At 36.1% G+C, this 14,642-nt stretch overlaps 1 protein-coding gene across 6 annotated transcripts in view; it reads left to right on the top strand.

The window, feature by feature from the left end:
* The window catches only part of LOC133518264 (sodium/hydrogen exchanger 9B2-like), a 73,727-nt gene that overhangs the window by 51,642 nt on the left and 7,443 nt on the right, over positions 1-14,642 (top strand). For all 6 annotated transcript variants that reach the window (XM_061851901.1, XM_061851904.1, XM_061851903.1 and 3 more), the window contains 6 exons: positions 4,193-4,284; positions 8,482-8,581; positions 8,676-8,824; positions 8,932-9,163; positions 9,528-9,697; positions 13,002-13,216. In XM_061851901.1, coding sequence (XP_061707885.1) covers positions 4,193-4,284; positions 8,482-8,581; positions 8,676-8,824; positions 8,932-9,163; positions 9,528-9,697; positions 13,002-13,216 — 958 coding nt within the window. The remainder of the gene's footprint in view (positions 1-4,192; positions 4,285-8,481; positions 8,582-8,675; positions 8,825-8,931; positions 9,164-9,527; positions 9,698-13,001; positions 13,217-14,642) is intronic.

Genomic DNA, 14,642 nt, shown 5'->3' with positions numbered 1-14,642 from the left:
ACCATATATATATATATATATATATATACCTACATTTCATTAAGAAAAACAAATAGTTTTTTGTAGCCCCATATCTCAAGAACTGTTTTTAATTATTTTTTATATTATAGAACATTAGTACACAAATTGACTAAGTCCCATAGTAAGCTCATTACGGCTTGTGTTGTGGGTACTTAGACAACGATATATATAAATGGCCCTTACCAGGATTTGTACCCGGGACCATCTGCTTCATAGGCACTAGGCCAGACCGGACGTCAATATTGCGATGTGGGTAGACTTAAATAGTTCCAAATTTAATGAACATTTAATATTTCAATATAGCTATGACAAAAAACATAGTTTTTTAACAAAACTGAAAAAAGTCCGAAATATTTTCAGTTTTCGCAAATTACGCAGTGAGCTCAATTTTTTCGTATTCCTCCATAAACAAACATAGTTTCATATCTCAAAGGACTCCAAATAACATAGCTAATTGTATTTTGCTTTACAACTCGCTTTGCATTTTTAATGTTAAATTTTACCGCAATATAAGCGGAACCGCGAAAATAAATACAAAAATATATATGACGAGTTAGCACTAATTGACAGCAGCATTACACATGTTTTCCCAAACTATCGGTCGCGAACGAAAATTAAGTGGGCCTCTGAGCGATACCAATAATATTATATGCCCCCTTTTTAAGACTGCCAAGACGTGAGTCCCTAATCTGGCAGTTTTTGTTAGGTGGCTCGGCGCCCGGTCAACTTTGGGAACCACTAGACTAGCGCGTTATTATTTTGCGGATTAGCAAAGTAATATTTTTGTTTTAATTAATATGGATTTCCGCAAAATAACGCCTGATTCTATGAATTATGTTAGATAGTTGGCAGGTGTTTGTTTACTAGCCTACACTACCTTCCTTTAAATACACGTAATACTAATAAATTATTATTTATTAAGCTTTACCTACCGTCTGATGTGGCGTAAAACTCAATAATTTAATTGAACAGAGTTTAGAACATTGACCTGAACTTATAAATTAAATGGCGTATTTCTGGTTGTTGGCCAAATTCTGTTGAAACTGACCGGGTATGTAAATATCTTGATTTCGATTAGATAAGTAACAGCCAAAAACTAGGTTTACTATTTACAAAACGTTTACTTCTCAAATGCAATACTAAGCACAAGTATAAATTGATTTCTATATTCATTAAACCCAGTGTAAAATCGGAGGTTTTAGTATTATTGGTACACAGCGAAGTGGGTGGCTGTTAGTTTCGGGTTACGACCAAATTCCAAGACTTGAATGAGCATACACTGAACACGTGTAGGACGACACCTATTATAGTTCAAAAATACATTTGAACTGATCCAACAATAAATGTGACTTACTTAAAAAAGGAAGGACCTATATCAAGTAAACGCGCAATTCAATTTCTATGCACGCCGTTCTATTTTACACTAAGCGAATGTGTCACGAGTAACTACTACAAACAGTTTAAGTATATATGTTATGGCCTTATAGGACATTAAAATAGTTTGTTTTAGGATAAAGTTTTGTACCTACCTATACCTATTCCATTTATGTACGAAGTCACCCAGTCGTCATCTTGTGTCAAGTTAATGATGAACTCACAACCCATATTTCATAAATCACAAATGATAGGTATCTCCTAGGTACGGTCACGTCTGAAAATATCTATAAGAAAAAAGTCCCAAAAATATGTATACACGACTTTATTGGCCATTTTAGACGTGACTGTACCTACCTTATCGTATCGCACATCGCACGCACGTTCAATTGTTAAATAAAACATAGACGCGTTTTGACTATTGCGTCATCTTGGTAATCAAACTTTCCTATGCCAATATGTCAATGCCTTAACACTAACACTAATGTGGTATGCTCAATTCATGTATTTTAAAAGTATTTTCCTGTAACGATTATGCGAATTAATACACAACTATTAATCGTTCGCACAACCATGACATTTACGACTTATAATGGCGCGTCAAACGATAATCTAAGCCATAACTGAAGCTTCGTAAAGGTGTATATGGTATGGTCGTGTTCATAGGTACGTAGTGCCCAATGTGACCCACATAGGATCAACAATTCACAAGCGAGCACATGACGCCTCGCGGAGGCTTGCCGCTACCCGCGACTATCGCAGAACGTAAGATGCCCGTACACGATCATACTTTTTGTAGTTAGATATCAGTTTTCCATCACGTACCTATTAAAAAATTAAAAAAATATATTTATTGCATTGAAATAATGGAACTCGAATTTTAATCCTTATACTACATACAACATACCTATTCGTTACTTTAAGTTATTTGTGGAAAATTTCATTTAGTATTTATCACTGACTACTGATTTAAGTTTCAGTGTGTATTTGTAATTGATCACACAAAAAAACGAATTCTTCTTCGGGAAGCCTAATACAAGCATTCCGCCATGATTGCGGCCAAGTCATTCCTCTCTAGACGCCTGTACTAAGGTCGATATGACAACTTGATAGCGAATAACCCGATAACTGTATATAGTGTATATTATAAACCTATTGCACCTACATGCTCAAAGTAACTATTAATAATTTTCAAGCTAGATACAACGACAATTTATAAAGACACATTTATTTGTGTCAAGCTATCAGGTACTGCATACTTGGATCATCCGCTACTTTTTATGCTGACTGAAGGTACATTTTAGATCATAAATCAAATCATACCTACAACATTCAAGAATAAATAAATTCAAGAATTAAAAAGAAAAAAATTAAGGCAAGGCTAATATGACGTGACATGTATAATAATAATATAATATAATATTTATTTCAGGCAATGTACCTATGATATAATATGAGTATATAATATGATATAATATGAATTATACTTTAATTAAATTTGTACATATGTAATATTATATATATATATATATATATATATATATATTTAAACACGTTGTTATTTTTATTTCCGTTAATTTCAAGGGTGCATTCCTGAGCTTAAATTAAGTAACTTTCTCAAAGACACCGGTAACACCGGCTTTCTCTAATTCACTCCATTTCGGAAATAATCAATAATATTTTTTTATCTTATAAGGCCTTTACGAGCGCCTTAGGGACTGTTTACATATTGATTAGTATTTAGTACGAGTGTGTACATTAACTACTAAACGCAACGACAACACTATCTCGGACGATACATGTTCGAAATAAATAAATATAAATAAATATTATAGGACATTATTACACAAATTGACTAAGTCCCACAGTAAGCTTGTGTTAAGGATAAATGACATTGATATGTCACAGTTTTCAATTGTTTGGTTGAATTAAATGTAATGACCGTGCTACAACAACGCTATATGCAACATTTAGTTAAGTACCTACATTTTTTTAAATAAGAAAAGAAAAATTAAAAAATTTTTTTTAAATTAACTATGCCATTTAATTTTTATAACCCCGGAGTTAACGGAATTCAATAAATACACGGTGTATATATCTCAAGTATATTAGATCTATTTATTTAGTTAACACATGGGCATTAATACTTGTAGCATACTGAACTAATTTAATTATTACTATCCGCCTTCAATAATCGGATTAACCTGCCAATGCTGAAATACTTACATTAATGGGCTTCTTTTGAGAGTTTTAGCATATTAATTGTAGCGTCAGGCAAAAACCTACTTTACACATGCTAAATTTAAAAAAATGCTTGTTTATTTTTTAAGGTTCCGTACCCAAAGGGTCAAACGGGACCCTATTACTGAGACTCCGCTCTCCGTCCGTCCGTCTGTCACCAGGCTGCATCTCATGAACAACAAATACTAAAAACAGAATAAAATAATTATTTCTTTCCAATCTCGAGGTTCTCATCCAACCACTGAAGTTAAGCAACGTCAGGCGGGGTCAGTAACTCAGTAGGTACTTAGATGGGTGACCGTTTTTATAGATAATGGTACGGAACCCTTCCTATGCGAGTCCGACTCGCACTTGGTCGGTTTTTTTTAATTGTAGGCTCAAAGACATAGAAGCTGAATTTCAATTTTATTTTCACTTTTAATTAATTTGTTGAAGAGTTTAAACGTTATAAAAATAAATACGTCTAATTTAATTAATTCTTGTCGATTTTTAAAATCAGCAATGGTTAAGTACGTACCTGCCTTTTATTTAACTAAAAAAGGTTTCTTTTCTAAAGGAATGGCCGCGTGTCAAGTCAAGCGGAGGGGCCTTCGCGGCGAAAAAGCAACCTCCACAATGCTATGGCAGGAGACATGGATACATCTTGGGGTAAGTAATATTTGATTTTTAATGTCCATTGGTACTCGCGTGCTACCTTTAATCATTTTCATCAAACACTTCCCAAAACTTACCGCAGTAAAGTCATTCCCCAAATACCAAATGCACATTTTTAAGCAAATTTACGTTTCGCATTTATTCATCTGTACCCCTAATGTACATTTATTCAATAGCGAAACGTGACGTACGTGTTTGCGTTGTGATGGGATTTTGAGTTTCCAAAACGTCCCGCTTGGCGCGCTGTTTCTAAATCATATACAAAATGAGACTTAACGCAAACGCGTACGGCACGTTTCGCTATCGAATAAATTTACACTAGGGGTTCTGGTCAAATTATAATTTTACTTTGTCAAGTTTTATTAAGACAAAACGTTGTGTTAAGAGGCAACATGAGTTGCCATTTCTCCATACAAACGTACTTCGTGGTTTTTGAAGCTAAATCAATGTTTTTTTTTATTATGAATACCTGGGTCGGACTGTTTTGCTTTTTTTGATATTTTTGTTGTAATGCACTACAAATATTCGGCTATTCAAAACGGCTTAATTTACTAGGCCGCAAAGAGAAGCGTGGTATTCAAAACTGAAATCAATTAGCCCAAAAAGCAAAACAGTCTGACACGGATAATTTCATCATCATTTGGGATTTGAGCCTCAAAATTTCGTTACATTTGGTTAAGTTTTGGAAGAGGAAACAGTCGAGTATGAAACATCGTTTTGTAAGATTTTTACGCAGGCCTAACCTGGCGTTATCCTTTTCGCACTAGTTTTAAGACCCGCTTCCGTTAGCGAGACGGATATATTCACCTAAAATATTAAAACATCAGCTCCCGCATCCTGTTAAGAGTCCGCAGCTAGCTCGTCCGAATTTCACCTTCCCATACAAACGGAGTTTCGTTCTCTTTTTAAAACTACGTGTTGGATTGTAACGAAATGTTGCATACTGTGACTTATAAAATAAACGAAATAAAGAAAAAACAAGCTATTGGCAAAATTAAATTAGCTGTATTTTTTTATGTGGTATCTGAAGCTACATAAACTATTTACAGGCATAGACATACCTTATCCTATTGTAAATACAAAGTTTCAGAGCAATCTAGCACCGAGGGTTCTGTACAAACTTTCAATTTTCTCTTGCTATAATAATATTAAATTAAATAATCATTTAATTCAGGCATGACCCGAATAAGTGTCAGTAGGTAAATAACTTGTATATATATTAATGTTATAGTTTACAATGTCATAAAACCTACCATGCACAACATTATGACTACAATACCGGGTGAGCCATACACTTTGATATAATAAGATAAAACGAAACACGAAATGCTTTTGACCTGAAGTATACTAAGCATAATTGTGAACAACGCCATCTTTCTGAAAATTGGCTAACTAATTTACGCGACCTGTGTGTGTTGGTTTTTTTGGATTATTCTTTATTATGTGATCTGTTCTCAACATTTTTTTATTTGAAAGAAGGTATTTTTAAGGTAATCTCATAGAAATTCGAAGTATAAGAAACAAAGAAGGTTATCCAAAAAAATTAGAATATATTTTTGATAATTGAAAAAAGTTATTAAGATAGAGATGTGAATAATTTTTTTCTATAATATTTAGGTAAATTTTAATATTATTAAACTAATTTTACCGTTTACACTCACATATTTTAGTAACTCGTGCTACATGTTTCAGAGAGCCGGAGAGGGTGTGTGAATTAAATTTTAAAAACATGATATCCGCGGTCCCGAGCACGCACATCCATCTCGCTCACGCTTACGCTGAGTGAGAATGAGAGAAGAACATGAACCCTTCAAAAACTGTTTATTTAAATTATCACTGCACACTCAACTTATAGCATAAGTTTTGCAAATGATAATTTATTTTACTGATATGAAAGTGTAACCTGTATAGTAATCCAAGTATAAATTAAAAAAAATCGTTTATTTAGAGTAACATAATGACTCATACATATTCATTTGGAACACTAGACTTAAACACTATACTATAAATACACATGCATTAATACAATAAAATAAATGTTTTTTAACGCATCAGTGGTTACCACATTGACAGTTATCATCACCTATATCTCAATGTGTTACCCACAGTGCTGCTCGGCGCAAGGAGTCCACAGCAAAATGTCATGTACGAACAACTGGCAGAAATATATTTAATTGTATAAAAAACCGGCCAAGTGCGAGTCGGACTCGCGCACGAAGGGTTCCGTTACATTATCTACATTTACTCTCACATACAAAATGTCAAAGTCAGACAGCCAAAATGTATGGAACACCCAATTTTTTTTATTCGCGATCTCGGGGTTGGTCCCATAGTAAAAGTTACTCAGTATGATCTATATTTTCACCCCGTAAATTATTGCAGGTGACTAAAAAGACAACCTGTATAAAAATGGCAAAAAAAAAATCACGTTTGTTGTATGTTAGTAGCAGCGTCCATTCCCGTCCAACTCCTAAGGTTATCCATGCATGTACTTTTTGTTTTTCCTCTTCCCCTTTTGCCTTGGATTTTTCCCTCTATTATCCCTTTAACAATATTATATTTCCCATGTCTGTATACATATCCAAAGTAAGCGGTTTTTCTTTTCATTGTTGTAAGTACTAATTCTTGTTTCGTTTTAGTACTTCATTCTTTTTAGTACTGCTTGATTGGTAACTTTGTCTCGCCAACATATTTTGAGCATGCGTCTGTATTGGTCTGTATATCCACATCTCAAAAACATCAACCAAAATATCTATTTAAATCTTTTCATTTCTTTGATAGTATTTTCTAGCTTACCTGCCCTTATCAAGCTTCTTACATTCCATGTGGCAATCTTCATAATTTGGTTTTTCTTCTCTTTAAGTTTGATAGCATAATCTTATCCAGTTACATATTTGTCGTTATTCGGCCTGGAAACCGAGTGACGCGGGGTGCTGTCCGGGTTGCATAGCTTCTTTTTATCTGCATGTTCGAATTCCATTTGTGGTTTTACTAAGAGCAAACTTGATGCAGTGGGGCCCCACTTCCTTCTGCACTTCTGTATTTAGTCCCCAAGGCCGCCTACTGTACCTCATCTGACCGTTCGCCCGATCAGGAGTATAGATATGCCGCCATTGCTCGGTCGCCAGAGCCCCGTCTGTTTTCTAGCAGGGAGCACCTCGGCGTCCCTAAGGACGCAGCTGTCGGCTGCCCATATAGACAGCCGGCGCGGGCAGGTGGGGTTGACAATTGGGTCGGATAGATGTAGGTTCCGTAAGAAACAGTTTGTATAATTTTGTACCAAAGGCGTGATCTTGTCTGAAACAAAAAAAAAATAAAGTGTATCTCATTAATCATTGATAAGTTAAGTTCGGTTAGAACTGTGACCTTCACAGAAACGAACAGCCAGCCATATGTGACATTAACTATGAAAAGGGATCTTATTGTCGATGGCGCTTACGCCGCACTGCGTAGCGCGGCGTTGTTTATAATATGGGAGCATCGTTGAAATGGTGTAAGCGCCACCGACAATAAAGGTCCCTTTTCATAGATAATGTCATATATGGCTGGCTAGGCCCATCTTGCACTAATACAAATTAGTTAATTAATAAATATAAATATATGATTTATATTTATTAATTAACTTAGTTTCAAATGATTTTGGTATCCATATAACTTAGATTTTTAAAAAGATTTCTGATTCATTTTAACAAATTTATTTTGAAGAAATCGGGTCAAGTGGGACCGAAGACCCTAAAACTATATATATTTACGTATATTCTATTATTTTGCAAAAGTTTTGAATTGGGTTTTATGATGAAATATATCTTGTTTTATTTTTACCCACGTTTCATATATGCTTATTCACTTCGGATCTTTAATACCTAAACCTAGTCAAAACTTGCTCAAAATGTCCGAAGATTTGAATGTATAATATATCGTATTAAATGGATCTGATTAATGAATCGAAATTTGAGTGATCCTTCACGCTTACATGCAAAGTTTTGATCGTTCTTAAAATAAACAACGGGTTCCGAGTAACGGAGAATTACTGGCGTTAATAACGGCTGCGGGTGTAGGAACGGGCAGATGTCTTTGAGGACAGTTGACGGTTCACATGACATGAACAATACGACAATACTATATTAACTGTATCGATTGCCATCACTGTATTCGCTTTAGTCTCAAGTAACGCTCGTGTCTGCTCCTCAGATCGACCAACGCACATCGAAGGAAGATACAAGAAATATTCAACGACATCCTCTATTTATTCCAAAAAAGCATTATCCCAGCAAAGTGAACACATAGAAAGGTGAGCATGCGTATTTTCAAGGTGAATATTAACAGTGACTCATAGTCAATCATTTAGTTTTGAGTTTAGGCTACAACGTTATGATTGATTTTAGGTCGTGGTGGTACGCTTGTTGTGCAAAGTGCCATCAAGAAGACTCCGGCATTCCCTCGTGGGAACCTCCTCATTGGCAGAAGATATGTCCATATCCGCTATGTCCATCTTACCGGCAGTTCGCGCAGACCTTATCAGTATTCATCATTGGTAAATTAAACCTTTACGATTTGTATGAATCGATTAATACTTAAGTACGTAGAAAGTTGTATGAAAGTGGGGTATTTGTAGGTGGTAATGTAAGTGTTTTGGTGCAGGCATATTGGTGTGGGCGGGTGTATGGATCATCATGGGCGACACCGCGGCGCCCGGCGGGCAGCTGTTCACGCTGACCGCGCTCACCATCGCGGCCTACTTCGGCGGGTGGCTGATGGTCAAGATAACCACGCTCCCGGCCCTCATAGGAATGCTCATCGTAGGAATTATTTTGAAAAATGTTGGTTTCGTCCACTTTGATGCAGAATACCAAAAAGTCTGCTCGTATATAAGGTTCGTTAAATGATTGTTAAATTAGTTAAACTAATTAGTAGTGTCGATAGTCTTAGAAGGCAACTATCTTTTTGCTACATTGGTAACATGATGTAATGAAGTTGTAAATCATTCCAGTGCAAAAAGATATTGACCTACAGACGTATTTTAGGGTCCTGCTTATCGCCTAGGTAACCATCTTTTATTTAGACAGAGCACTCGTGTCTGAAATACTATCACACAGTATCAGAAAATAACGTTTTCTTGATCTTTGTCCATATTGCATAGCCATTAACTATATTAACGCTAGCAGAAAGAAATCAGCAAATAAATGTATGCGTTAAAGACAAATTATTATAACTGATCCCATGTTTATCTATTGCAGGAAAATAGCTTTAACGATAATTTTGACACGAGCTGGCCTGGATCTGGACCCCGTCGCCATGAAAAAGTTCTTCTTTACTGTAATTAAACTAGCTTTGATACCGTGGACCTTCGAGTGTGTTCTGTGCGCAGTGCTGGTGCACTTCTTGCTGGGGCTACCTTGGGATTGGGGTATGTCGGTCATGATTACTCCTAATAATCTTACTTGGCCGCGTAGCCAACGAGCCAATCCTTAACGCTCTGTAGCGCATCGTAGTCATCTCTCTCTATCACTCTTTCCCACTAGTCAGACAGTGACAGTTGCGTTTCGTTCCCTACGGGGCGTTAACGATTGGCACGTTGGCTACGCGGACTGATATTTGCACGATTGTACAAAACTTAATGGATCGGACCCAATCGGAACCAAGGCATTAAGCCCAATTTGAAAACTTAAATTGTTTTTAAATAGAATGGATCGTTAATAAGATTATCTTTATTGAACGATGCCAATTTTGAATCGTCTTATGTGAATTGTCTCAGTATCTGACCTTGTGCAAACACTATTACTTTCATGGCAATCAGAAAATAACAGTCAGATTCTATTCTCGATTTCAATTTAAAGAGTTGTGTAACTATACAGATGTAATATTCATAAACATTAAACAAGTTTATAATAAGTTGAAATTATTTACAATAATATTTAATTTACATGCTTAACGCATATATGTATAATATACGTGGGTTATGGCCCCCTTTGATACTAAGTAAATAATTAATTACCTCACGCTCTTTTGGACTTGTGAAAAAGAAAAAAATGCTATTTTTTTTATCTAAGTATTCCGAGTCAATAAAAGCAACTATTACATTCACGTCATTGATACTGATACTTGCATATGAATAATAGATTTGATATGCAATCGATTTACATTACAAATAGATACAACAATTACCTTAGCAAATTCTGAATAGAATTTCAATCTATGTATACAATTCTAATTTTGTTTAGGTTAACATTTTCTACCAAATGTAGGTAACCTTTGAAGGTTTTTTGATAGTATTTCATTTTCAATTATTATTTTGATACCTACCTCCCGGCATTTCGTATGTGATAAACCCATGATCTCAATTTATTGATTCTGAGCAATTGTTTATAATTATAATTCAATGTTTTCTCGGAAGTAAGATTTCATGTTGTGTGCCTATAGCCCATGGAAATGGTACATTTTACCTAACATCAAATGAGGCAGTTCTGGTTTTTTAATATGTTGGTAGTGATGAAATGTTAATAACAAATCCAAGTTTTCCACCTCGAAAGCCCTTGGCATCATGGCAGGGTGGACTTACCTCACCGCGCTTATTCAATCTGTACATGGATGAGCTGATTGTTGGACTCAGCAGCACGAATATCGGATGTTCGGTAGGTGGCACCACGGTGTACAACATTAGCTACGCAGATGATATGGTGCTGCTGTGTCCATCAATCAGTGCGCTAGTGAAACTCCTAAAGGTGTGTGAAGATTATGCGGTCGCTCATGGTCTGAAGTACAATACCAGTAAGAGCGAGCTGTTAGTTTTTAAAGCAGGTAACAAGGCCTTTGACGTACTACCACCTGTCAGCTTGTGTGGTATCGCTCTTAAAAGGGTAACGCGCTTTAAGTATCTCGGACACTGGGTGACCGATAATCTCCAGGACGACGTAGATATAGAGAGGGAGCGCAGGGCATTGGCGGTACGTTGTAATATGTTGTCTCGCAGGTTTGCACGATGTAATGGGAATGTCAAAATAACGCTATTTAAAGCGTTTTGCCAGACCTTTTACACGTGCAGTCTGTGGACAAATTATACTAAAAGGGCCCTCAATGCCCTGCGCGTCCAGTACAACAATGGGTTCAGGATGTTGTTGGGACTGCCTCGTCTTTGCAGCGCGTCAGGTATGTTCGCGGAGGCGCGCACTGATTGCTTTGATGCAATAATACGCAAAAGGACTGCCTCCCTGATGCGTCGCGTGCGGGACAGTTCCAACAGCCTCTTGCGCCTAGTGTTAGAATTGCCTGCTTGCGCCTTCTGGAAACACTGGGAGGGAGTACATATGGGATCCAGAGGCTTAGTGTATAGTTTATTATGAGTTAGTATAGTAGTTAACTAACATAGGATTAAGGGAATGTATACTAACAATATGGACATGGTCCGAAATAAAAATAAATTGAATTGAATTGAATTGAATCATTGTAAAGTACATGAATATCAATTAAATTTTAGATTTTTTTTCAGTTTTTGTAAAAAAATTCCACTAAGAACCGGAATTAAGGCAAAAGTCACTATGCACACTTTTAATAAGATGATATTTGCAATTAATTGACTATAATTTAGTCTTAATAAGCCAAGTAGTTTTTAAGATACGGCTTTTCAAAGGTTTACAAAATTTGAACTGTAACTGCAAAAAAGGTTGTAGGTACCAGCAGTTGTGGTTCCAGGAAAGCAGGACTCAAATGCTCAGCTATTTGCAAATACAACAATGGTCAATCCTGAGAGAATATACAGGACCGGAGATGTGTGCCAACATTGAAAAACCATTCATTGATAATCCACCATCAAATGACAATTTCGACCAGCCTGATCAGGTTTTCGAAGAAATGCTACCACACACGCTGGCCCCAAAAGGAGTGCTGTGGATTCAGAGGATCAGCCTGTTTCATCAAAGATATACGAGTTATAACAATTTCCCTCGCTGTACTCATGTACTGTATATTATACACACAATGATCCGAAGGGCTTTCGAGGTGGAAAACTTGAATTTGTCATTACTATTTTATCACTACCAATATATACCTATATAACAGAACTACCTCATTTGATGTAAGGCAACACCTCTTTTTTGGTATGATGTCCATGTATTACTATCTGAAATCGATTTATTAATTTGATTTTGCAAACTTTGTTTTTTACACAATACATCAAAGATTTCAAAAGTAAGAATATGCCTGGCCCGTTCATATAATGCCGAGCGAACATGAGCACCAATTTGTATGCCAGTTTGTAGGTACAATGTGGTGATCTAATGTAATTACATATTGCAAATAGTTTAAAAACCTTTTTATAAATCAACGAAAATGTTCACAAACGCAATTTGCGCACCAATAAACTGGCCCACTTTGTAGTGTTCATAAGTCAATGTAATACATATGAAAGATTCCGACAAACTGGGAAACTCCTTTTTACGACGGTATCATTTATTATTTTTAGTGTGGGCCTTTTTGAGTGCCACTTCAACCAGCATTAATTTCTAGTAACGGCCCTTTAAAGTACATTACTAATCATTGATGCTTGTGTTCCTTCAGTGATCTTTATTGCAAATAAATAGAATTAGGTACTAAATCTGACTAAATGGCCAGTTAAAAATGTAGCTATTTCTATTTTATATATTACAAATAATAAATCCAATATTACAAAATCAAACTAAAAAGCTTATTCTCATAGATTAATGTATCTCTTGCAGCATTCCTTTTAGGATCGATAATAGCCGCCGTGTCTCCCGCCGTGATTGTGCCTTGCCTATTCCGACTCAGAAACAAAGGCTACGGTGTATCTAAGGGCATACCGACTTTGGTCCTCGCCGTGTCCGGAGTCGATGACGCTGCCAGTGTAGCCGTGTTCGGAATTGTCTCCTCCATCATGTTCTCTAGTTCCTCCATGACTATGAATATTATCCAAGTACGTATCACTTATGTTAATCATTATGTAGGTATATTTTCTAACAACAGCTAATAATTACATAGTAGGAATACTTTACTATCATCGAAGTTCTTCTGTTCTCGCCCATAACATAAATCTTCTATCGCCTATTCAAAGTATACGAGCAATAATCGTTAAAATTGCACTTTAGGGGCCTAGGACCTGAGCCTTGAGGACTAGGTCCCGTGTGACAATCATTCATAGAAAACGCCAATGTTCCAACCTCTGGTGCTTTTAGGGTTTCACAAATTAACATTAATTCATTCACAAAATCGCAAAGTCTGTCTGTATGTTACAGATAATTTACTCAATAATTACTGGGGGCACACCGAAATTATGGGAATAAAAAAACAGCATGGACTTTTTTTAAACACACTTGCGAACCGCTTTAAGGCTCATAACATAACTCTAGATATTACACACGTGTGCTTTTTTAGGGTTCCGTAGCCAAATGGCATAAAACGGAACCCTTATAGTTTCGCCATGTCCGTCTGTCTGTCTGTCTGTCTGTCTGTCTGTCTGTCTGTCTGTCTGTCTGTCTGTCTGTCCGAGGCTGTGCTCCGTGGTCGTTAGTGCTAGAAAGCTGAAATTTGGCATGGATATATAAATCAATAAAGCCGACAAAGTCGTACAATAAAATCTAAAAATTTAATTTTTTTTTGGGTACCTCCCCTACACGTAAAGTGGGGGTGAATTTTTTTTTTCGCTTCAACCCTAGAGTGTGGGGTATCGTTGGAAAGGTCTTTCAAAACTAATAGGGGTTTTCAAGAAACATTTTTTGATAAAGTGAATATATTCGGAGATAATCGCTCCGAAAGAAAAAAAAAAAGTGTCCCCCCCCCCTCTAACTTTTGAACCATAGGTCCAAAAAATATGAAAAAAATCGTGGAAGTAGAGCTTAAGAAATACATTAAATGAAAACTATAGCGGACATGATCAGTTTAGCTGTTTTTGAGTTATCGCAAAAAGTTTTCCCTTCATAGTAAAAAGACTTACTTTAATTAGGTACTGATTATGCAAATTTGCCTATTTGTTTAACTCGGGTGAAAGGTACCATTTACTACACTTTAAGCTCCAGTTTAGCTTATTGTGACGGGAGAGTAACTACGGAACCCTACACTGAGCGTGGCCCGACATGCTCTTGGCCGGTTTTTATTTACCATATTATCGCACTTGTGTGGTAATGTATGATAATCCGATCGAGTTAAGATTGTAACTACTTAATTGCTAACAATATATATGGAGAAGGAGCCTTCTTAAATTGGTCGAGTAGATTTAGAGTATTATTTTATTCAAGTCTTCTCTCGTAATTTTACAATGCAATTTGACATTGTTTCGAACTGGTTATTTACCAAAATTAATTCTAATCTTAACTGTACCCCTAGTGTAAATTTGATCGACATCA

Source organism: Cydia pomonella, chromosome 5 (assembly GCF_033807575.1).
Source record: "Cydia pomonella isolate Wapato2018A chromosome 5, ilCydPomo1, whole genome shotgun sequence".
NCBI lineage: Eukaryota > Metazoa > Arthropoda > Insecta > Lepidoptera > Tortricidae > Cydia > Cydia pomonella.
Note: the sequence above shows the minus strand (reverse complement) of the source record. Positions and strands in the feature narration are given on the sequence as shown.